General features: G+C 35.8%; 1 protein-coding gene across 5 annotated transcripts in view; it reads left to right on the forward strand.

Annotated features, from left to right (window-relative positions):
• The window catches only part of LOC119526838 (E3 ubiquitin-protein ligase TRIM33), a 142,580-nt gene that overhangs the window by 72,119 nt on the left and 47,522 nt on the right, over nt 1-22,939 (forward strand). For all 5 annotated transcript variants that reach the window (XM_037826307.1, XM_037826309.1, XM_037826308.1 and 2 more), the window contains exons 4-6: nt 55-187; nt 18,335-18,451; nt 20,887-21,001. In XM_037826307.1, coding sequence (XP_037682235.1) covers nt 55-187; nt 18,335-18,451; nt 20,887-21,001 — 365 coding nt within the window. The remainder of the gene's footprint in view (nt 1-54; nt 188-18,334; nt 18,452-20,886; nt 21,002-22,939) is intronic.

Below are 22,939 nucleotides of genomic sequence, written 5' to 3' on the forward strand. Positions count from 1 at the left end.
AAAATTAGATGTAAATGTATATCTATTTTAAATATTTGTTTTATTTTGTTGCAGAGTCCGTTGGAGCATCTGGTCAACGCCCTGTTTTCTGCCCTGTACACAAACAAGAACAGTTGAAACTTTTCTGTGAAACATGTGATAGACTCACATGTAGAGACTGCCAGCTATTGGAACACAAAGAACATAGGTATAGAAGTAAACATTGCTTATCGAGGAATATAATAAAAAGCTCTTGTAAAATTAATTATCCTTCCTTAAAGCAAATATTCATTCCATATTTTTGTTTGCTAGCATTGTACATCTAAATTTTATATATTTATACTTCTTAAAGCAAGATATATTAATATAAATAATTTATTGTTTTTCACTTTATATCATCTGTCTTACAAATAGTTCTTAAAAATGTATCATTTATGGGTTTGGGTTTCCAAGAATGACATTGTACTATTTCACTGTTTGTTATGTCTTTTGTTCAAATAAGCTTTTTCCAAGTGTATTATGTTAAGTTATAGGCCTGAAACCTGAAAAGGTAATATTCCCACGTTGTATACCTAACTGATACCCATTTTAACATAAAAAATAAATACACTGATTATATGTTAGATACACAATTTGCAGACCAACTGGGGAATTATAAATATCTCAGAAGCATAGTTATTAACTCTTTAATATGGAGCTTTGTATTTCAACCCTTTAGAATTCAGTAGTATTTACTTATCATGAGTCTCTGACATCAAAACTGTTCTGAAACTGTACTGAGAATTTAATCAGATACATAACAAAATTCTCCAGTAAATTTCCCCAGTTTCCATGGCATCTATTTATTACAATTAAAAAGATGGCCTCCCTACCCAAAGTCCAGCATTTTCTAAAGTGTTTTTCTTAGGACAGTTTTGATGGATCCGTGTTTATGAATCTCCTTTCAAAAAAAAGCTAGGAAAAATTGGGTTAACCACACTTTAATGGGCTTATTAACTGTCTGATTTCTTAGAGCAAATTCAGGGGGATAAAAAAAGTTTAAAGCAGCAGTTCTAAACAAATGTTCTATCGAGTGAGAGGTAACTCAAAGAAGAATTAGAATTCTCTTAAGAGGGAGTGTAATAACCCTAATAGCTAATGTTTATTGCATTCTTACTCTGTGCCAGGCACTTTTCTAAATGATTTAAGTTCATTTAATTCCCATAAAGTGTATGTGCTATCATCAGCACTGTTTTATAGGTGAAGGCGCCTACTCACAAAGTTTTAGTAATCTATATATGGTCTCACATTAAGTGGTAGAGCTCAGATTTGAACACAGTCGGATTCCAGATCTCTTCTTAACCCATGTGCTCATTGTCTTCCATATAGAATAGAGAGTATAGATTATAGTATATGGAATATCTTAAGTTGACTACACAAAGATAATGCTTTTATTCTTTTTCAAGTTACCTCTCACTCGATAGAGCATTTGTTTAGAAATGCTGCTTTAAACTCTTCTTTTCCCCCCTGAATTTGCTTAGAATTGTATTAGTTTACCTGCAATTTACCTGATGTTTTACTTGAAGTGTCTAATCTTTCGGATTCCTTTACCTCAGGGCTAAATGTTACCTTTGATTGTCTTCTTATAATTTCAGTAATATATTTAAATTGACTTGCTCACAACTGCAGTCAGATTTCTGGGCACTTAGGTCTCTTTTAGCTTTTTTCATTGATTGTAATAGGCAAAAAGAAAAGGAAGATTGTATACTTTTTCTATGAATGAAGAGCTTTAATTTCCCTTCACTACCAATGTTTAACCAATGTCCTTCTCTTCTCTTCGCCACCTTTATACTATGATTGTCTCTTGAATGTTCCCTCCCTTCTTTTTAGTTCACATTTTTGTTATATTTTTCCTGGGTGCACCGTTGCAGAATCCATGTCATTGGACTGAAAACCCTAAGTTCTCATTTTAGAATAAATTTACAACTGGTATCCCTGCTTTAAGTCTTACTATTTCAAATTAATTCTCTTCACATTGCTGCCAGGATTATTTTGCTACAGTCTAGTTGCTTTTCCTAACACTCTTCAGTGGTTCCCCATAGGCAAAGTTTAAGTGTTTGGTATAGCATCCATAATTGAGTCTCACCAGTGTTTTTCTCTTTATTCCCTGTCTGAGGTTAGGAAACACTCCACAGTTTTGACACCAGTCACAGAGTATGGTAAAAACCCACAGGGGAAGGAAACAGCACACAGTTCAGCCTGCTGAACTGATTTGTTTTACTTTCTTAAAACAGGTTGGTGGCTGTCCAAACAGTAAGCTCTCCATTCACCTTGGAACTGCCTTGTGTAAACAAAACAGCTTTTTGCTGATCAGTGGAGAGCTGTTCATAGGGGACTGCCCACATATGATCATAGGAACTAGCAGCTCCTCGCTAGTTCCAGAGTCGGCCCTCGGGAAGGAAAGGCTGGCTACCTGCTTGTGAATACGAGTACCTTTTTGCGTTTTCCCTGGTATTTGGGCCCACATAAAACATTTCTGTTTTATTATGGTGCTCTTCTGGACACTGCCTTTTTTTATTAGAGTATTTGTCTGACATCACCCAAGACATTATTGATAGTTGGGTTTTTTTATTTTATGTCCATCAGTTATAGGCAATATCATTTAATGCTGAATAGCAAGCTAGTAATTTTCTCTTAAATGGGGTGTATCATACCATGACATCCAGAAATTTTCTGGTCCAAAATCCCAGTGATTATTGCTGGAGCATTCACAGGCTTTTACCATAAGCTTCAGTCTGTGTACATGTTGTAGACACTTCCAAAATCATTTCTGAGTTTGGATCATAAGGGCCTAAAGGCATAGAGCCTGCTGTATTTTTTAAACTGTTGAAACCATATCAGGGACTGCTGATGCTGTGGGTGACACTGCTTTATTTAAGCCTTGATCGTCTACTGGTTAGTCTCCACGAGCCAGCTGCTTTTTTCACAGGCCATATAGGGCTATTGTAAAGAGAATTTGTTGGTAAAAGCGCTCTAGCTTTTAACACGTCATCAATTAAGGTGTTAATCTATTTTAGTCCTCAGGTATCCTATACTTTTTCAAATAAACAACCTCTGTGGGCTCAGGCATGTCTAGTGGTTCCCATTTAGCATGTACAGTCAAGACTGAACTTATAGATCTTTTGTTTTACAATACTAGGTGGAGGAATTATTCCCCATCTGGGCATAATATCCATCTGAATATTACATTCAGGCAAAGGAGAGACAACCATTCCACAGAGCCTGTGCAGACATTCCAATTTTCATGTAAACTTTTACCTTGCTTAATCCCATAAACTCTTTCATTCCCATATTTTTTTCAATCTGAGTGTACCTTCTGTTAGGATTTTGCCAACAAGTTTTGGAATCATAATGCATTGTCAGTGTCAAGGATTCCCAGAAAAGCCTATTCTCTACCTCCTAGCCATTTTATCCACACATGTGTAATATTCTTGGGTCTGCAGCTGAGTGTCTAGCCAGAAGACCCTGGCCCCTCCATCAATCTTCATCTTGCTTAATATACTGGACCATAGCCCCAGGTGATTTGAGGTCAGGTTTCTTATTGTCATCACTGCTGTTAGGCTTTAAAAATTTACTGGAATAAATAGAGCAGAGTCGTTTAGGGTCATTTAATGTTGTCAGATCCGCATGGGCTCCCATTGGTTCACTTAAGTTCTAATAATGCTGCATTTAGAACTTTGTTTCAACTCCATTAGTGTCTGCTTTATTCATCTCATTGGTTAATAACCACTGCCCTGTCAGGACAATCTCTTGACCTTTTCCTTTGCTTTTTTCCCATTTTCATGTGAATCACTCTAATTTTCTTAGCATCTCTAAGACCCATAAGGCAAAGCTAAGACAAGAAATTCAGTAAGGCTTCTTGGACAGTTGCTCTGTTTTGTGGCAGTAAGATTACGCGGGATGCCAGTGCAAAAGGGCCCCCCTTAATCACAGTATTTACCATGACTAGGCTAAGGGGCATATTCATGGGATGAATCTTCTGAGCATCATAAAGCCAATTTAGCATGGCTCATGTACCCAGCATATCAGCTGCTTCATCTGAGGAGTTCCACTGGGCGCTTACAGGGGAAGGACAGTTTCCCTTCTCAGGGTAAACAGACTTTTTAGTAACTTTTATCCAGTTCATCAGGCCAGCTCTTCCCCTGGAAATAACTTGCTTTGTGCCTGGGGCATATGTATTAACCTGTGATTGTTCAATAGTGAGCTGTGTGTCCATCATCAACACAGATAATGCTCTTTCATTTTGCAGCATTCAAATCAAAGATACTATCCCTAAGTTAGTCACTCTCACAATCCATTTTTAGTAAAAGTTCTTCAGGAAGTTGACAATACTGATCCACAAAAGGAGACAATTTCTTACACTATACCTCCTGGTTTCACTAGTTTCTTGGTTTTGCCTTTCCTCCACCTGAACTGCCTTCCTAGTGACCAGAGATCATAGAATGTGCTGTTAGTTATCCCAGCATGATTTTTCCCATTGGTAATGGCCCTGAGGCTAGCGGCCATCACTTAGACCAGCCAGAAAGATTGGCCCAGTGTCAGGATCTACCCAATACTCTCTTTTACTTTCATTTTTAGCCATTACGGATAACAATAATTAAGGGATTGCATATTTAGTTTGTTTCTTACTAGTTTGCAGACCTTAGGAGTTGGGTTGTTCCTGTTTTCTAAAGCTGCTTGAATGCAAAATACCAGAAATAGATTGGCTTTTACAGTGGGGGTTTATTAATTCACAAATTTATAGTTCTAAGGCCATAAAAATGTCCCAGTTAAGGCATCAATAGGATAATACCTTCTCTGAAGAAAGGCTCATGGCATCTGGGGTTTCTTTGTCGTGTGGGAAGACACATAGCCGGAGTCTGCTGGGCTTCTCCCGGGGTTAGCTTCTGGTTTCCGTTGCTCTCTCCAAAATGTCTCTGGGCTTCTGTCTTTAGCTTCGCTCTCTCAGCTCCTATGTGTCCTTGCTTGTTTCTACTCGGGCATTTCTCTCTAAGCATCTGGGGTCCTCTCTTAGCTTCTCCAGGGCAAACTCTGGATTTCATCTCTTAGCTTCTCTCCGGGTTCTCGTTTCAGCAGCCATCTCCCAAATGTTCCTGGGTGTTTTCTCTCTAAGCATCTCTGAGCTGTCTTCAAAATGTCTCTACCTTTTATCCTCTCATAGAGGATACCAGTAAATTAATTAAGACCCAGCTTGTATGGGCAGGGTGACATCTCCATGGAAATAATCGAATCAGAAGGTCCCACCCACAATTGGTTGGGTCACATCTTCATGGAAACAACCTAATCAAAAGATCCCACCCACAGTAGGTCTGTCCCCACAAAATTGGATTAAAAGAACCTGGCTTTTGTGGGGTACATAATAGATTCAAACCAGCACATGGATCTACCATTTCTAGTAATTTTTACTTCCAGTAAGTGATTGTAGGTGTATCTGCAGTTCCATGTCTTGGGAATGTTTCCATCCAGGAATCAAAAGTTCGCCAACTCCTGCTTTCTCATCCTCCTTCTTCCTATTCCATATGTTTCAGTGAGTCAGTGGTAAGGGAACAGTCCACAAAACCACCTTCACTTTCTGACACCAGTTGTGGGTTTGTGGGTTCCCAAGATAACCCTCAGGTTTGATAATTCACTAGAAGGACCCACAAAACTTACTGAAGGCTGTTATATTCATGGTTGTGGTTTATTGTAGCAGAGAATACAGATGAAGATCAGACAAAGGAAATGATAGATGGGGCAGAGTCTAGGAGCTTTCCAACCATGGAGCTTCTAGTTGTTCTTTCAGGATAGACAGTGTTAACTCTTCCTACATTGATGTGTGAGAATGCACATGGTATTGCCAACCAGGAAAGCTCACCTGAGACTTCTTGTCAGTTTTTGTTTGGTGCGCTGTCCTGTGGATATGGCTGTCTGTCCAGGTGGCTAACCTCAGTTTCCAGTCCCATCCAGATGAGCTGATAATAGGTGATTCAAAGCCCTCATCATAAATCACTTTGTTAGACTATCTGCTATGGCCCAAGGCCCCCAAGTAAACAAAGACACTTTTGTCAGGTAGTGTGGCTTAGAAATGACCTCTCATGAGCTGAGAACAAAGACCAGATCTCTTTTTGGGCAAAGTAATTTTACATCACAATTTGTTCTCTCTCACTTACAGGCTTGCAGTACATATCTGCCTGGTGTAAAGTTTTCTGCCTTTGCGTATCCTGTCTTTTAGGCTGACAGAGCACCCTCATCTGTCAGGAGAGCTATTTAACCATTAAAATAAGTGTTAGGGTTCACATCTGTGAGTTGCCTTCATTAACACTTTCTCCTCCATGTCTTTCTCCCCTCCTCTTTGCCCTACTTTCCTCTGCCGAGACTTAAAGACCTTTCAGGGATGTTTATTTAAGAGTCTTAATTTCTTGTATGCTTACTGATTAAGTGAGGTTTTCCATATCTCCTTTAGGCAGGTATGCTGTTGTGATAAGTTGTATTTTCTTAGAAAATCATGTATTTAGTAGAGATTTTTAAAAATGTATTAGCTTAAAATTAAACAGCATAAAAATTTTAAAAATGTGTATATGGTTGTATATTTTTCTTGTTTAGAATGTTGTATAGCTGAGTTTTTTCTTTTTCCTTTTCATTAGCTTGGCCATAGGTTTTTTTTTTAATTGGCTGTTAGAGATCCAGTTCTTGAATTCATTTATTCTGTTCTCTAAAAATGTACCAATTCTTACATTTTTCTTTTGTCTTTATTATTTCCTTAGCTTTATTTCTTTCTTTGGCTTGATTTTATTGTACTTCTCTTAGATTTCTATGTTCAACCCTTTGTTAATAAAAAACTGTGATTTCTTTAATATTAATTTAGCCTTATTACATAATTGTTGACTTATACAGTTTATAATTGTCATTTTCGCTTTTTTCTTTTCTTTTTATCTTCTCTGCCTTTTTAAAAAGATAACTGCTCCATAGTATAGTGATAAAAATGATGAACTCTGTTGTGTATGTGTGTCTTTTAAATGGACAAAATGTAGTACCACCTCATAAAGTGGTTGTGAGGATTTAATGAGAAATGTACTTCTAAAGTATTTTATTAAGTTTTTTATTTTCTTTTGACCTTGGAAGTTGTTCTTAAAAAGAAGAGCAGCTATAGAATTTTATAGAAAGAAGGGAAGTAGATGGAAACAAGGTAGGGTGAGGTACTGGGCTGAAATCTGGGAAATAAGTGTAAAACTAAATTGTGGGCCTTCACTTTCCCCACCTTGCCTCCAGGTTGCCAGCAGTGACACTTTTCCTTTTTCTTATCCCTTCCCTTCTCCCCCAAATAAGTGGCATTTTTCACCCTCTGGAGAAAGTGAATTCAGAAGAGGCCTCTTTTGACCTTTGGTTTCATTTCCTGCTAAAAACCTGGTTCCTTCCCCAGATTGCCTTATAGTGAAGCTCACCATTTGATGAGTCTAGCTCACACATAGATTCCAAGCAACTTTTAAGTATTTTGTATTTAAAAAATGAGTGGGTGATCAAGGATAACCCAAGGAGAACCAGCGTGGCTTGCATGGTGTGATACACTGAGAATTTTGTACTTCTATTTCTCTTGCCTGCTTTCAAATATAGAAGCTTGAAATGCTAAATATTTCCTTTCCAAGCCTTCCTAGCATCAGGGTAGCCATATGACACAGTTCAGACCCATAAAATATAAGCAGAATTCTGCTGAGTAGGGTGATTTTGAAAAAGCTTTTGCTTTCCTGATAAAAGAGACAAATGTTGCTGTTGTTAGCCTTTTTCCTTCTTCCTGCCTTGAATTTGGATGTGATGCCTGGATTTGTGACACCATTGTGTGCTCATGAAGAAAGAGCCCAGAGAATCTCAGCGATTTGATGTGTTAACTTTGAACTAATACCAACAGCTGCCTACCTCCAGTCTTCTTGTTATATGAGCCTCTGTTAGTAATAATTTCTAATTAAATTGTAAACATTTCTGATTAACATAGCCACTTAGATGGAAGAGACTGACGTACAGAGGATAAAAGAACACAAAAGGACATAAGAATGCGGACACAGAGAGAAATACGAAATAAAACAATTATGGTATCCTGAAAGATGAGAAGCTGTTGGTTGCAAAATAAGAACAGGATTTCTGCAAAAGGAATAATCAAAATAACAAACAGCTCTTGGAAGTATGATAGCTGAAATAAAATATTAATAGGGTTGGTAGATAAATTTAAGATAGTTTTCTAGAAAATAGACCAAAAAGAGAAAACAAAAAAGATAGGAAAATTGTAAGAGATCCAACAGCCAATCAGTGCACATTACAGAAAAAGGGAATGGAAAATTTGGGGAAGAAAACTATCAAATAACTACTGCAGGAAATTCCCCTGAGAACCAAGTGTTGCCAGACTAAAATGGCCCATTTAAATGCCCATCACAGTGATCACAATGAGGACCCATATCAAGGTATATATCATAAAATTACAGTATGTTATGGTTTAAAAAGATGACCACCAAAGTTTCCAAAAAGAAGGAGCTAGTCAACCTGCAATGAAATGGGAATATGTCTAATGGAGCATGAGAAATACTAGGGACTGATGACATTGAAAACTAAACAGATAATAACAGAGGCCATCAGTTTACCAAGAGTTCTCATTTATTAATTGCAAAAGGAAAAAATGCTACAAAAAAAAAAGAAATTAATCCTATTGCACTACTTGGCTCATCACTGAACAATATTTACATAATCGTTTGTTAATTCAACAAATAATTGCATACCTTCCAACTACCAGACATATGTGTTTCAGTGTCAGTGTCCCCAAGGAGTTAATTTTTCACAGGGAGAGACAAACAGATAAGTACATATTTCAGGTAGTGATTGTCACAGAGAAAAATAAAGCTGGGAAATGGGGACAGGGGATGTGAGGATGTGTGTGGAGTTTCATTTCAAATAGGATGATTTCAGAAGGCTTCAGTAATGTGGAATTAGATTAGAGACTGAAGGGAAGAATGGGAGCAAGCCCATTCTTAATAAACCCATGCTTAATAAAGGGGCAAGGGGACCCTGTTTCAGGAAGAGAGAAAGCAAGTGCAATGGGCCAGAGATGGTAGCTTACTTGACATTTTTTGAGAAGCTATATGGTGTGAGTGGAATGATCAAAGGGGAAGATTCATAGCAGATGTTGAGTCAGAGGGGTAAAAATGGTTGAATTATTGAATGCTTTGAAGGTCATTGCAGGAATGCTCCTTTTATTCTGAGTAAGATGCTCAAACATTGGAGCAGTGGAGTGATTTGACTGATTAGTTTTTTGAAATGATCACACTGGCTTTTATGGTAAGGAGAGATTATGGGGGACAGGAACAAAATTGGGAGACTAGTCTAGGGGACCGTTTGCAATAATTCAGTTAAGAAATAATGGTGGCTTAGACTAGGATCCTAGCATTGGCAGTGATAAGATGTGATCAAATTTCATACATATTTGAAGGTAGAGCCAACAGGATTTGCTGATGTCTGGGTTGTGTGAGATAGAGAGGTATCATTAAAAGCAAGATTTTTGGCCTTCAAGTTACCAAGAGAAAGTGGAAGAATGTGATTGAGTTTATGGAGATGCAGAAGACTGTGGGAAGACCAAGTTTGCAGGTGTATGTGGGGAATTGGTAGTTCAGTTTTGACCATGTTATATTTGAAATCTCTTAGTAATGTAAACCCTATTTTATGATAAAATTAGATTGGGCATGGGGGAGAAATAGGAAGGATGGTAATGTAAGTAAAGAGTTGAATTCTTAAATGTCTAACTATTAAGCATATCATTTTAGAAGGCCTCCCAAAGACCTGCCCCCATCATCACAGGTTAACAGAGTGTCCTTGTACTCAGTGGGCCTTCTCAGAACTCCTTAGTTCCATTAACTCTGACAAAGTATAACTTACACATTTATAGTGAGTTTGTTTCTCCTGAACTGAGAGTCAGGAGTGAACCCTCGCACTCTTAAGACTGCTCTATTATAGCATTTCTGCCCTCATAAGGGGTAAAGATGGGATTGACTTGTTGGAACTAGAATTTCTTCTCCATTGGTAGGTTACAAGAGGAAGTCCCAGACCCCAACACTCTGCCACCACCATTTGTAGTCTTAAATCTATTAGGGCTGGTCTTATTAAGTCCTTTATCCCTATTTCTGTGTCACTCTAGAAAATCTCACAATTCTAGGTCCCCCTCTCATTTGTCATACTTCAGTTCCAATAAGGCTCTACACATGTTCAATTCTGTCCCTTTCTGCCACTCTGTTCTCTGGAATTCATGGTTTGTCATCAGCTGAATCTCTGTATCCTCGGCCTCTTGGAACACTTTCTGTACCTTCTTTGATCTACTTGAAACAGAGCTCTAGGACACTGCTTCCCCCTCTGCTCTTTTAAGTGGTAGCTGTTTTTTTCTTTCACATTCCGTTGGGCCTGGAGGTGTGAGTTCTCTTTGCTATTTTTTAGACCATTCTTCCTCCTCCTCCTCTTAAAAACTCGAGCTTTTAATCTCATGTCATCTGGTTATATCACCAATAACCCCTCATTATTAGTGCCATCTAAAGACCTTTGGGTCATTTCTCTTCATTTCTCAAAGATTTTAGTTCCAATCTCAGTGGTACTTTGAGGAATACTACTATTATCTTAACTCCTGGCAATTTTAATATACCCAGAATCGACCCTTTGATCACTCTAGACTGTGTTCTTTGAACTCCTTTCCATTGTTCTTGTTCTTGACATTGCCTTACCTCTGACACCTATGGTCATACCTTAGGCCTTGTCATTTCCAATAATTGTTTTAAATTTCAAGCAATATGCTCTCTCACCATCTCCATCTCCTATCATTCTAGTTTATTCTGCTTAGTACCAGACTTCCACAGTTATTCAGCCATACAGTGACTTTTAATCTGTTGACCTTACTACCATCCTTTTTCTTTCCCTGCCCTTTTTTTCTTGTCCCCCTTTCCCAGCTTAATTTCATGGCTAATCATTATAATCACTCCCTTGCATTTAGCTCTGACTCCCACGGGTTTACATTTTTTGAACTTGCTTGTCAAAACCACAGTCCAGATTAACCCATCTTCCCTCCTTTGCCTGTTCAGCTGAACATGACAGGAGAAGAACACATGATGATACCAACTGGCTCCATTCTTACTTCATAACCACTTAACCTCAAATAGACCTGTAATGTTGCTTGGCAGTCATACTGTGCATTCATACCTTTTCCTCACTCACAATTTTTCATCATTTCCTGCTCTGTCCTCACTCCTATATTATGGTATTGCTTCCTACTTCACTAAGAAAAATGAAGCAATCAAGAGAACTTCCATAGACTTCCATTTCCACTTCTGCTTATCTACCAAGCCCCTATACCCACATTTCTACATTTCTGTCTTTTACCTTAGTTGACCTCTTCCTGTATAAAGTCAGTTTCTCCACTTCCATTCCATCCCCTTTCTTGTACCCAAGGACATTTCTTCAGCAATTTGTCCTTCCACTAAATTGTCAGTTTCTCAGTCTCTAGCAGTTATTCCCACCAGTATATCATTGTATCAATAGCTGCTATTTTTTTCTTTCATCTTTAAAAACAAAAGAAAACATAAAGCCTTCTTCTTAATCCTTTTTCCTTTTTACAACAGAGCTTTTTGAAAGGATTGTTTGTAACCACAGTCTCTAATTCCTTCTGTCCCAGTCTCTCTTAAATGTATACTTTCACTGTCAAAATTCTGCCATCATTGTTTTTTCAAGGTCGTGGATTAACACTGCATTACTAAATCCAGAGGTTATTTCTCAATCATCATCTTAATACCCTATCTATCAGCAACATTTGACATGGTTGATCATTGCATTCATAGACTTTATTCCTTTGGCTTCCAGGATACTACATTCTTTTAGGTTTCCTCCTATCACACTGATTACTCTTCCTCAGTTTCATTTGCTCATTTTCCTGGGCTCCTTAATGTCGGATGTGTCGGGCTTATGCCATTTTATACATTTACATCCATAGTGTTCTCATTCGGTGTCATGGCTTTAAATATCTTTATATGCTGATTATGTTCGTTTCCTAGGGCTCCCATAACAAATTACCAGAAACTTGGTGGTTTAAAACAAGATACTTATTTTCTCAACAGTTCTGGAGGCTAGAAGTTTAAAATCAAGGTTTTGGCAGGGTAGAATCCTTCCTTCCGTGCCTCTTCTTAGCTTCTGGTGGTGGCTGGCAATCCTTGGTGTTCCATGTGTTTGTTGCGTAAGCCCAATCTCTGCCCCTGTTTGCCCATGGACTTTTCCCTTATAGGTCTCTATGTCTCTTCTCCTTTTACAAGGACACCTGTTATATTGGATTAAGGGCCCAAACTCCTTCAGTATGACCTCATCTTAACTAATTACAACTGCAACAACACTATTTCCAAAATAAAGTCATTTTCTAAGGTACCTGAGGTTAACATATCTTGGGAGATGGGGGGTGGAGGAATATTACCTAATTCAACCCCTAACATTGATGGTTTCCAAATATCTCTCTCTCAGTATTCTCCCCTGAACTTTCAGATTTGTTTGTCCAGAGACTCTGACATCTCAACTTGATTGTCTGCTTTGTCAAATATATCCAAAACAGAACTCCTGGTCACTGTCTCCAAACCTTTTTCACTAGCAGCCTTTCCCCGTCTCAGTTATGGCAGTTGTATTTTTTTTCCCTAATTTCATAGTTCATAAATTTTGTTAGCATCCCGGACTCTACTGTATTCTTTCTTCATTCCCAAATCTAGACTTAATAGGACTCTTTCTGGGTCCCCCTTCAAAATATATCCCCAAATCCTGTAACTTCTTACCACCTCCACTGTTGCTAGCCTGGTGTAAGGCACCCTTATTTCTTGCCTAGATTGCTGCATAAGTCTCCTAAATGGTCCCCATATTTCTTACTATTGCCCCACTCCAATTTATTCTTAGTACAGCTGTTAGAGTGAATTTGAAGTCCTTGAAACCTATGATGGTGCTTCTTGTGTAGAAGGCCCTATACACAACTACTGTCACCCTCATTTACTCTGCTACAATTACGCTGATTTTCTTGATGTTTCCCAAACATGTCATGGATCCTGCTGCTTTAGGGTTATTGCATTGCTTGTTTCATCTGCCTGGAAATTTCTTGTTCTACTTGTATACTTAGCTAACTTCCTCGTATCCATCAAGTCTTTGTTTAAATGTCACTTTTTCAGTGAGATATACTCTGATCACCCTATTTAAATTTGTACAATTTACCCCCTTACTCCTAATCCTCCTTAATATGCTTGATTTTTCTTTTTCACATGGTACTTATCACCTTCTAAACATAATCTAAAATTTGCTACTTTTTTTTTGGTTTCATGTTTGTGTTCTTTCCCATTAGAATGTCAACTTCATGAAGGTAAGAGTCTGTCCCAAGAACCTAGACATGTATTTGACACAAATTTAGATATTTCATCCATCCAACAGATATATACTGACTTAGATATTGAAGGGGAGGGGAACCCGGGAGGGGGGCACCCAGGTCATAGAACTGCCTGAAGATGAGTTTGTAATTATGTATGTGTGTTTTCATAGAAATCAATTTTAAGTTGCTCAAATATTTGATGAACCCTTACTCTATCTTTTAATTGGAGTTCTTTGTTCTAGGTTTTAATTGGAAGATTTAACTTATTTACATTTAATGTAATTACTGATATGATTAGCTTTAAATATAGTGTTTGCTATTTTTTATTTCTGTCTTCTGTGTTTTGTTATTTCTTGCCTTTTAAGTTAATAAATCTTGTTTTGGTATTCTAGTTTTTTTCTTCTTTTGAACTGTTTAGATATATCTCTATTGTTTTTCGTGATTGCTCTAGGGCTAATGATGTATATCCTTAATATAAAGTCTACTTTAATTATTGTATTATTTCCCACTTCACAAATACAGTAACTTTACAGAAGAATAATTCCATTTATCCACCTCCCCATGCTTTGTACTGTTGTCATATCTTTTACTTGTACATACATTATAAACCTTACCCAACAGTGCTTTTTATTTTTTCATAGTCAGTTGTCTTTTAAGGAAATTATGAGAAGGGGAAAAAAGCCTTCTCTTTTATATTTACCTATTTATTGCCATTTCTCTTTTTCTTCCTTCCTTCCTATATATATGAATTTCTGTCATTTTATTCATTGTTACCATTTTCCTTTGGCCTGAGGAATACACTTTGACATTTACTGTGCAGATCTGCTGGCAATGAACCGTCTCAGCTTCTCTCGTCTGAATAGCCTCGTTTTTTAAAGATGTTTGCACTGGTTTATGTAATTCTGGACTGGCAGTTTTTTTCTTTCAACCTTTAAAAGATGTCATTTCTTTATGTTCTGGTTTCCATTGTTTCTGATTTTGTCATTCATATTGCTCCTCCCTGAATGTTATATAGCTTTTCTCTGGCTGCTTTCAAGATTTTCTGTGAAAATCATTGGTTTTTGCCATTTGACTATGATACAGTGTATGTATTTCATTAATGCAGCTTTGTTTTGGTTGGACTACATTTCACTTTTTAAAACTGATAAAATATGTATAATGTATGCCATTTTTAAGTGTACAATTCAGTGGCATTCATTACTTTTACAATGTTGTGCTACCATTGCCATCTTCCATTATGAAAAGTTTTTCATCATCCAGAATAGAAACTAGCTACCAGTTCTCCCTCTCCCCAGCCCCCAGTAGCCTCTACTTTCTGTCCCTCTGAATTTGTTTATTCTAGATATTATTTCATTTAAGTGAAATCATACAGTCTTCATCATTTTTTTTGTCTGGCTCATTTCACTTAGTATAATGTTCTCAAGGATACATCTGGTAGCATGTATCAAAACTGCATCCCTTTTTATGGGTAAATAGTATTCTATTGTATGGTTATACCATACTTTGTTCATTCATCCATTGATGGATACAGGCCATGATATTTTTAGGTGTGTATTTCCTTCTGTTTATCCTGTGTGGGGTACACTAAACTTGTATCTATGAATTGTTATATCAAATTTGGGTAATTGGCCATTATGTCTTTAAAAAAAATGTCCCCCGTTCTTATTTCTTCTGGGACTCCAATTTATATGTATGTTAGAATATTTGATTTTGTCACATAAGTCCCTGACACTTTGTGTATTTTTTCCAATCTAGTCTCTCTCTCTTCTTCAGACTGGATACTTTGAACGTACATATTTTCATGCTCCCTACCCCTTTCTTCAGCCATCTCCAATTTGTTGCTAAGCCCAGCCAGTGAATTTTTTCATTTCATTAATCTTAGTTTTCTCTTATAGAATTTCTATTTGTTTCCCTTTTTTGTAATTTCTATTTCTCTATTAGGATTTCCTGTCAGTTCACTCATTAAGAATCTGCCTTTAAAAAAATTTTTTTTTGAATAAATATGGAAAAGCTACTTTAAAGTTTTTTCTAAATGCAACATATGAACCATCATGGCATTAGTTTCTGTTACTTTTTCTTTAGTTTTAGTCATACTTGCCTGTTTCTTTGAATGAGTAGTAAATTTTACTGAGATTTGGACATTTTAGGTGATTCATTGTAGGAACTCTGGATTCTTTTATTCTCCTCTGAAGACTGTTGAGTGTTGTTCTAGCAGGCTATCATCCTGACCTGTGTAAGTTTGGTTTTATGCTTTATTAGGGAGGATTTGTAGAAAGCCCAAGTATTTTCCAAGCTTCTCGAACTTGATGATATCCAACCTCTAAATTCTGTTTCTCTGGAAGATCCTGTAAAGGCTTGGTTTTCGGTTTTGTTGTGTCAGGGCAGGTCTGTGTCTGTCTCGGGTAGATGCCTGAGGACATTAAATAGGTCTGTCCACACTGACCGAGTTAGAATTCTGTCCCTTAGAAATACTTGACCTCTTCTTTCTCTGTTCAGTTGAATCTCATAGCAGCTGCTTTCTGGTAAGCCTTGCCTAATCTCATCCTGTGTATGTATGGCCCTGACCTTGGCCAGGGACTCAAAAGGAATTCACATATACTGTGTACTGCTCTGCGTTGCTTCACGCTCTGCAGTTCTCTGTATTTCAGCATTCTGCCTAATGAATTCCAGCCACTTAGTAGCCACAAATTGTGATTTCTGCCTCCTTAGCTCAAGAGACTGCTGTGCTCTGTTTGGTCTCCAGTTCCCTGTACCAGTTATCATGAAATTGTTTACGGACAAGTCAGGGTGATTGTGGTGCTCTTCCTTGGTTTCCCTTCTAAAGAATTAAAGTCTTTCTGTGGTAAAATGGCTGAATATAGTTGCCTCATATATCTGTCTCTTTTTATAGTTTTTTTGGTGGGAGGGCTAGTCTGGTACCATCTACTCTGTCATGGCTGATTGTAGAAATCACTCTTGCTCCACCATAAGAAATTTTTATCCCCTATTCTAGTTTAGGGTATAGTTAGAGAAGGATATCTGTAGATTATTTTGTGGGATAATTTGGTTTACGGGAGAATGATTGCTTAAAACTCAATGTCAGGTATATTTTTAAAAGATTGAGATAGTTTATAATAATGGTCCTTTGAATGGAACTATGTAAGTGAAAGTCTTCTAAAATATTTTCCTACAGAAATAGTTTTTTTGGAGTTAGGCTTTTTAATTGAGATTTTTAGTGGATAAGCTTTAGAGCAGATATTTTTAATTCTAGGTGTATATTAGAACTATCTACAGAGAGCTTTTAAAAAAAGTTGATGCTTCTGTCTTACTACAACTTGGTTAAATAAGAATCTGATATTAATACCTAGATATCAATATTTTTTTTTCCAGTATTTTAAGAACGCTGGTAAATCACCCCAGGTGGTTTTCAGTATTCAATGAAGGTTAAGAACTATTGCTTTAGAAGAACTTTTGCCAAACTCATTGTTTAGTTTTTCTGTAAATTCTTCAGATGAGATCCAGATAGCTGAAGAATCTGAGCGCTTTTTTGTTAGAAGAGACATAAGAATACATATCTATTATCAGTCATCTCAGGGAGGTATATTCAGAGATGTGGCAACAAATAAAGATTTCCTATTCAAGTATATATTTTTGAGGTAATTTGTTGTTAGAAAATGTGACTAATTTATGAAACTTCATTCAGTTTTCATTCTTCTCATTTGTTCAGTAGATGTTTGGATGCTCACCATATACTGGGTACCATGCTATGTGATGACTATATAATAATGAAAAAGACTGACTCTGTCTTTCCTGCTTGCTTAGTCTATTAGTCTATGAGATTGAGATTCAGTATATGATTCTATAGTAGTTGATCTCAGCAAACATTCAAAAATGAATAGAATTAATTCATTTTGGTTGCACTGAATCACAGTCTCATGTTTTTAAATTAAATTTTTATCGTGGTAGCAACAAAATTTCCCATTTTGACCACTTTTATTGTACAATTCATTGGTATTAATTACATTCACAATATTATCCTGCCAACACTGCCATCTGTTACCAAAACTTATCACCCCAAACAGAAACTCTGTATCCATTAACAATAAATCCCTATTCCCCTTGCCCCTTGCCTCCTGATAATCGCTAATCTGCTTTCTGTCCCTATGAGTTTGCTTATTTTAGATGTTTCATATAGGTGGATTCATATAGTATTCTTTTGTGTCTGGCTTATTTCAGTAACATGATGTCTTCTTCATCTATCATACAACTTCATCTATGTATAACAACTTCATTCCTTTTTAATTAGAAAATTTTAACATGTACCACTCATACTGACAGAGTTACAATAAAATTGATGTCAGGTGATATTGTTTATTGATACAAATAGCTCTTTTGGAAAGTTTGACAGTATATGGCATCTAGAACTGAAAAATTATTTCAAGTAGTGATTATAAAGATACAGAATAAAAGTCAGATGCAAAATTGCATGTACATTATGATTACATTTAAAAATTCATAGTAAAAAGAGTAATGAACTATATATGCTACAGTGTTAGCAGTGATTTTTGTTATGTTGGAACTGAGGGTAATTTTTCTTCCTTTAGAAATATTGTCTATAATGTGGTTGTATTTTATGATTTAAAATATATGTAACTTACTCCAGTATTTAGATTTTAAAAAGAAAGGTAAAATGTAACCCTGACTCAAAACTCTATTAAGAATACTCAAACATTTTGAGTTATTTTTTTTCTCTTATCATAGCTTCTCAGTATCATAGGGGAGGGATTGATTGGCAGTTACAAGTTGCTGCTGGGCCAGGGTACTAGAGGCCAGCATAGAGAGTTGACCACTTAAGGAAGATTTAAAGATTGACTCCTGCAAACTCTTTTTTCTTTATTTCCCAACTCTTAATTGCAGATTTTCTGTTTTAAATGTAGTTTTTGTTCTTGTTTTAAGGTATCAGTTTTTGGAAGAAGCGTTTCAAAATCAGAAAGGTGCGATTGAAAACCTACTGGCTAAGCTTCTAGAGAAGAAAAATTATGTTCATTTTGCAGCTACTCAGGTGCAGAATAGGTAAGTATGTTGTCTTAAAACCATAATTTCATTTTTAAGGGTTATTAAACTCAAGTGGGTTCAGTTTAAATTTGTTTTCTTACTATATTATAATTAAGCATATATAGAAAACATTATGCTTTGGAGGGGGAATGGTGTGTAATTAGAGTTTGGGATAATAATGTTTGTTAAATGGGTAAAATATTGTGTAGTCTTTTAGGATACATCTTTCAATATTTTGCAGTTAATTAAGACTCCAGTCCACATAAGCCTTAGCTAAACTTGGAAAATATGTGTAGAGAGTTGAATTATAAAATTTAAGCTAGAGACTCTGGAAGACAGTTTAAAAGAGAGTATCAAGAGCAGTGGACAAATTTATTTCCCCATCTATAAAACAAACATTAAAACAATACTTATTGTAATAGCTTTATGAGAATACATAGTACCATTTCTGTCACATAGTAAGCACTCAGATTTTAACTGCTGTTATTATTATTATCACTACCACCACCACCATCATAATTATTTTTAGATTACTCCATTTTGGTTCATTTCTAAATAAATTAAACTTAACTGCTAGTGAGAGTAGTAGTAACTTCTGTAAGAGAGCAGTTTAATAAGATTAAGCTAGGATTCAGTCTAGAAAGATGGATACTTGGAGATGGCATGATTAAAACCTGTGAATTCCTGAATAGGAGTGTTTATTCTATAGACTATTAGGACTTCTAGGTACCTGTAGAATATTGAAATTCATTAATTTAAAATGATTAAAATGGCACATAGTATATGCTCAAAAAATACTAAATATATGAATGTATATTTTATGCATTAGACAGAAAGGTATAGAATTTTTCATCTTAAGTGATACCAAAAGATAATAAAAGGCTTCTCAGAGGTTATAGATAAAAATATATGTAATAAGTATATAAATGAATCACTGATTGGAGCCTTTTTGGAAATGTCAGGATCTTTTAGGCTGTAATGTTGATAATGTTGTCATTGATGTTGGAGAAGATAGTTGTATTCTTACAAGTTATTCATGTATGTCCCTTTCAGAGGAAGGATAGTAAGCTGATTCATATGGCAGTTCCATATTTTTTGTACATATTTTGCATGATTTTTATACATATTTTCTACATATATTTCTGAATCTGTGTACAAAAGTAGAAAAAGAGGTTTACATGTTACAAGATTAAAGGAATGAGATGGGGTTGGGGAAACATGATTTCATTTCTGGAGCACTTTTAAAAGAGAGTATTAAAATCTCTAATTATACTTCCCCTTTTAGACTCATCCTTCAGTCTTATTTGCATTTTTTAAATGTACATTAATATTTTCTTCCTTCACATTTGAACACAGAGTAGACTTACTAAAGTCCAACGAGTGTCCAAGGCTAACTATTCTCTGCTTTCAGCATGCTTAAAATATAATATTTTCCATCTTTGGCTTTCATCTGTTTTAAGTTTGAGGCCTATATTTCTTATCACTAGTAATCAGTGCTACTCTTTTTAAAAAATGTCTTCCACTCACTTTAATAAGATAAAGGCAAAATTTAATAAAATTTTCAAGTAAGTGCCCAAACAAGCACTGCTTATAGACAAAGGAGGCAATACTCTGAAAACTGAGTTGTTTCCCTCAAAAAACTACCTTACTGTGGCTTAGAGTATATTAATGGCACTCAGTGTTGAATCTGACCAATGAAAGGCAGTTTAGGGATTGAAAGTGTGGGTTATAGTTTGTACAGAATAGAGTGTATGTAAGTTGAAGACTGTTATGGTTGTTTGTTGTTAATTTATGCATTTATTATATTGCTGGGCCTCTCCTTTACTATTTTGTAAATAGCAAGGTATCAACCACTTCATATTTGCATAACCACAGTGGATGCTCATTCCTATTTCTAAAACATCTAACTTAAAAAAAATGTTTTACATGCTTAGCTATATATTATAGGATACCATTTGAGAAGAAATTGTGAAAGCGGGGGGCATATCAGAACCCACACTTGAAGTGGTTAAATTATAAGGGAACATGCTTCTAGGCTCACCCTTTTAAAACATAATAATTCTCAGTTGCAACATTGTTCTTTTGCATGTTGTTCTTGGCAAGCACCAAGATTAAACACAACCAGTGTGCCAGACTTGACACTAACCAGTAATTGTTGATGTCAGATGTTTGTATATCACATTCATGTCACAGTGACTTAAGATTCCACCCAGTGTTAATAAACTGGCCTTTATGTACGCAATTTAAAATTACTAAATATCAAATCCATCCTTTGTCTATATACATAACTTGTTTGGACTAAATTGAGTGGTCAGGTTTGCCAAAAAAATAAGTTATACATTTTGACAAAGCTTTACTTGGTTAAGTACCCAGTTGGATGAATTTCTGTAACAGTTGATGATTCAGAGACCTAGGATAAATTGATAACCTAATGATGCATTTCTCTTATTCAGGATAAAAGAAGTAAATGAGACTAACAAACGAGTAGAACAGGAAATAAAAGTGGCCATTTTCACCCTTATCAATGAAATTAATAAGAAAGGAAAATCTCTCTTACAGCAGCTAGAGGTATGGTTCAAAGCCAAAAACAAAAACAAAAACAAACCAAAAACTGCTTCTCTTGCTCTTTAGCTGTTTTAAATGTTTATTGAAAGCTCTTTTAGTAGATGGGTTGGGGTGGTATGAAAATAAAGTAGATAAAAATAACTTTTTCTTTCTTCTCTCTCTCTCTTTTTTTTTTTTACATTTTCTATTAGGAAACAGACTTTTTTTCTAGTTACTTTGCAGCCCAAATTAATAACATTGATTTTAGCAGTATAAGGTAGGAGATAGTGGTGTCCTCTTGGGAATGAAAGACTTATTACTAGAATGTGATGTAAATGAAGATGAAGCAGGCCTGCCACATTCCTTTGATTCTTTCCCACCCCCAAGATGGGGCCTTAATTTAACTTTGCCATATGAATACATATTGGGCTTCTGCTTAAGTCATTTGTGTGTTTCACTTGTTTTTTTAAAATATTTCCATAATTTTTCTTAAAATAGCCCTCATTTAAAATTAATAAAATATAAACGTTTTGATAGTTTTGTGGTTATCAGGTCTGTGTGTTGTGTGTTTTGAGATTAATATATAGATGTAAATTTCTAGATGAGCATCCAGTGAATTTGTAAAATCTGGATTAATTTTTAATCAAAGACTGGTCTCTGTTGCCCACAGTTGATTGATTCTCAGGAAATTCCAAATGTTGAGCAGTTGAATTTTTTTGTAGGGGGGGGAGTTTTGCATTTGAAAATTTGGTGCTCTGTTGTAGGCTCAGATACTATGGAGCTATGTTTTATGCACCTTTGAATAATAATAATAATTTAAACTATGTATGTATGACACTTCCATTATTATTAATCTCAAATCTCCCCTATTAGATTTTCCCCGTAGTACACCGCAGAAATGTTAGGCATATAGTTACATACTACAAATAAAAGAAATTATACCACAGAATTTATTTCTGAATTTTTGTCTTTTGAGATATTTCCATTAAATCACAATTGTGAGATTAACAGTACTCTCATACATATTAAAATTGTGTCTCTCTGCTGTTACACATCCAATCAGTTGCATTTAACCTTAACAGATCTTTCTTTCAAAAGACCATGGGATGGAGAGCACTTAGCAATTACTAGCTTTTGATACCTTTTAACTTACTGTGTATACATTTTAGCTATAAGTCTGAAATAATGTTTGTAAAACCATTTCAAGAACTTTTGAATTAAAAGATGCCCCTTACAGCTAAAATAAATGTAAATACCTAGTGATAAATCTGCCTTGATAATAATTTTTAAAAATAGGGGTTTTCCTAAGTTTTATAAAAGGGATGATTTCCAGTGAAGTTGCAAACCAAGCTTCTGTCAGTTGAGTACTTTTATCCATTGATTTTTATTGTAAAATGAGCAACTTGTTTTCTTAGTAAAAAAATTGTCCAGTAAACAGAACTGATTTATTTCCATGAGAAGGTAGCTAAGAAAAAGTAGATTGGTTAAGAAAGACATTGGTTAAGAAAGGTCTTTTGGCATGCTGAATGTCGAAGTACATAAGGCATCACCCATGCCTGTGGGAATTTTAGTTACCATAAAGCAGTTTATTTTTCCTTTGCAGCATTTCCCCATATTTGGTTTTGCCTTCGACCCTTATCTGTAAATGATTCCCTAGCTGTACTCTTACATCTCTGGAATTCATTTTTAAATTTTGTCTTAAGTATTTAATAGAAGAGATTTTAATGTCAGCTTCACACACCAGTAGGTGGCACTAGTAACACAAAATTTTCTTTGGCTGGAGAAGTTTAGTGCATTTTAAGATTATAAAAATCATTTCTAAAGGTCATTTCATTATGCCATAATCTCTGTATATTGTATTAACCTAATAGCAAGACACTAGTTTTATCAAAGGCATTTCATCTTCTGAAAGAAGAGGGAGGAGACATCAACTGAGACACTGATTTCTGTATGTGGAATGTC

Source organism: Choloepus didactylus, chromosome 2, assembly GCF_015220235.1.
Source record: "Choloepus didactylus isolate mChoDid1 chromosome 2, mChoDid1.pri, whole genome shotgun sequence".
Taxonomy (NCBI): domain Eukaryota; kingdom Metazoa; phylum Chordata; class Mammalia; order Pilosa; family Megalonychidae; genus Choloepus; species Choloepus didactylus.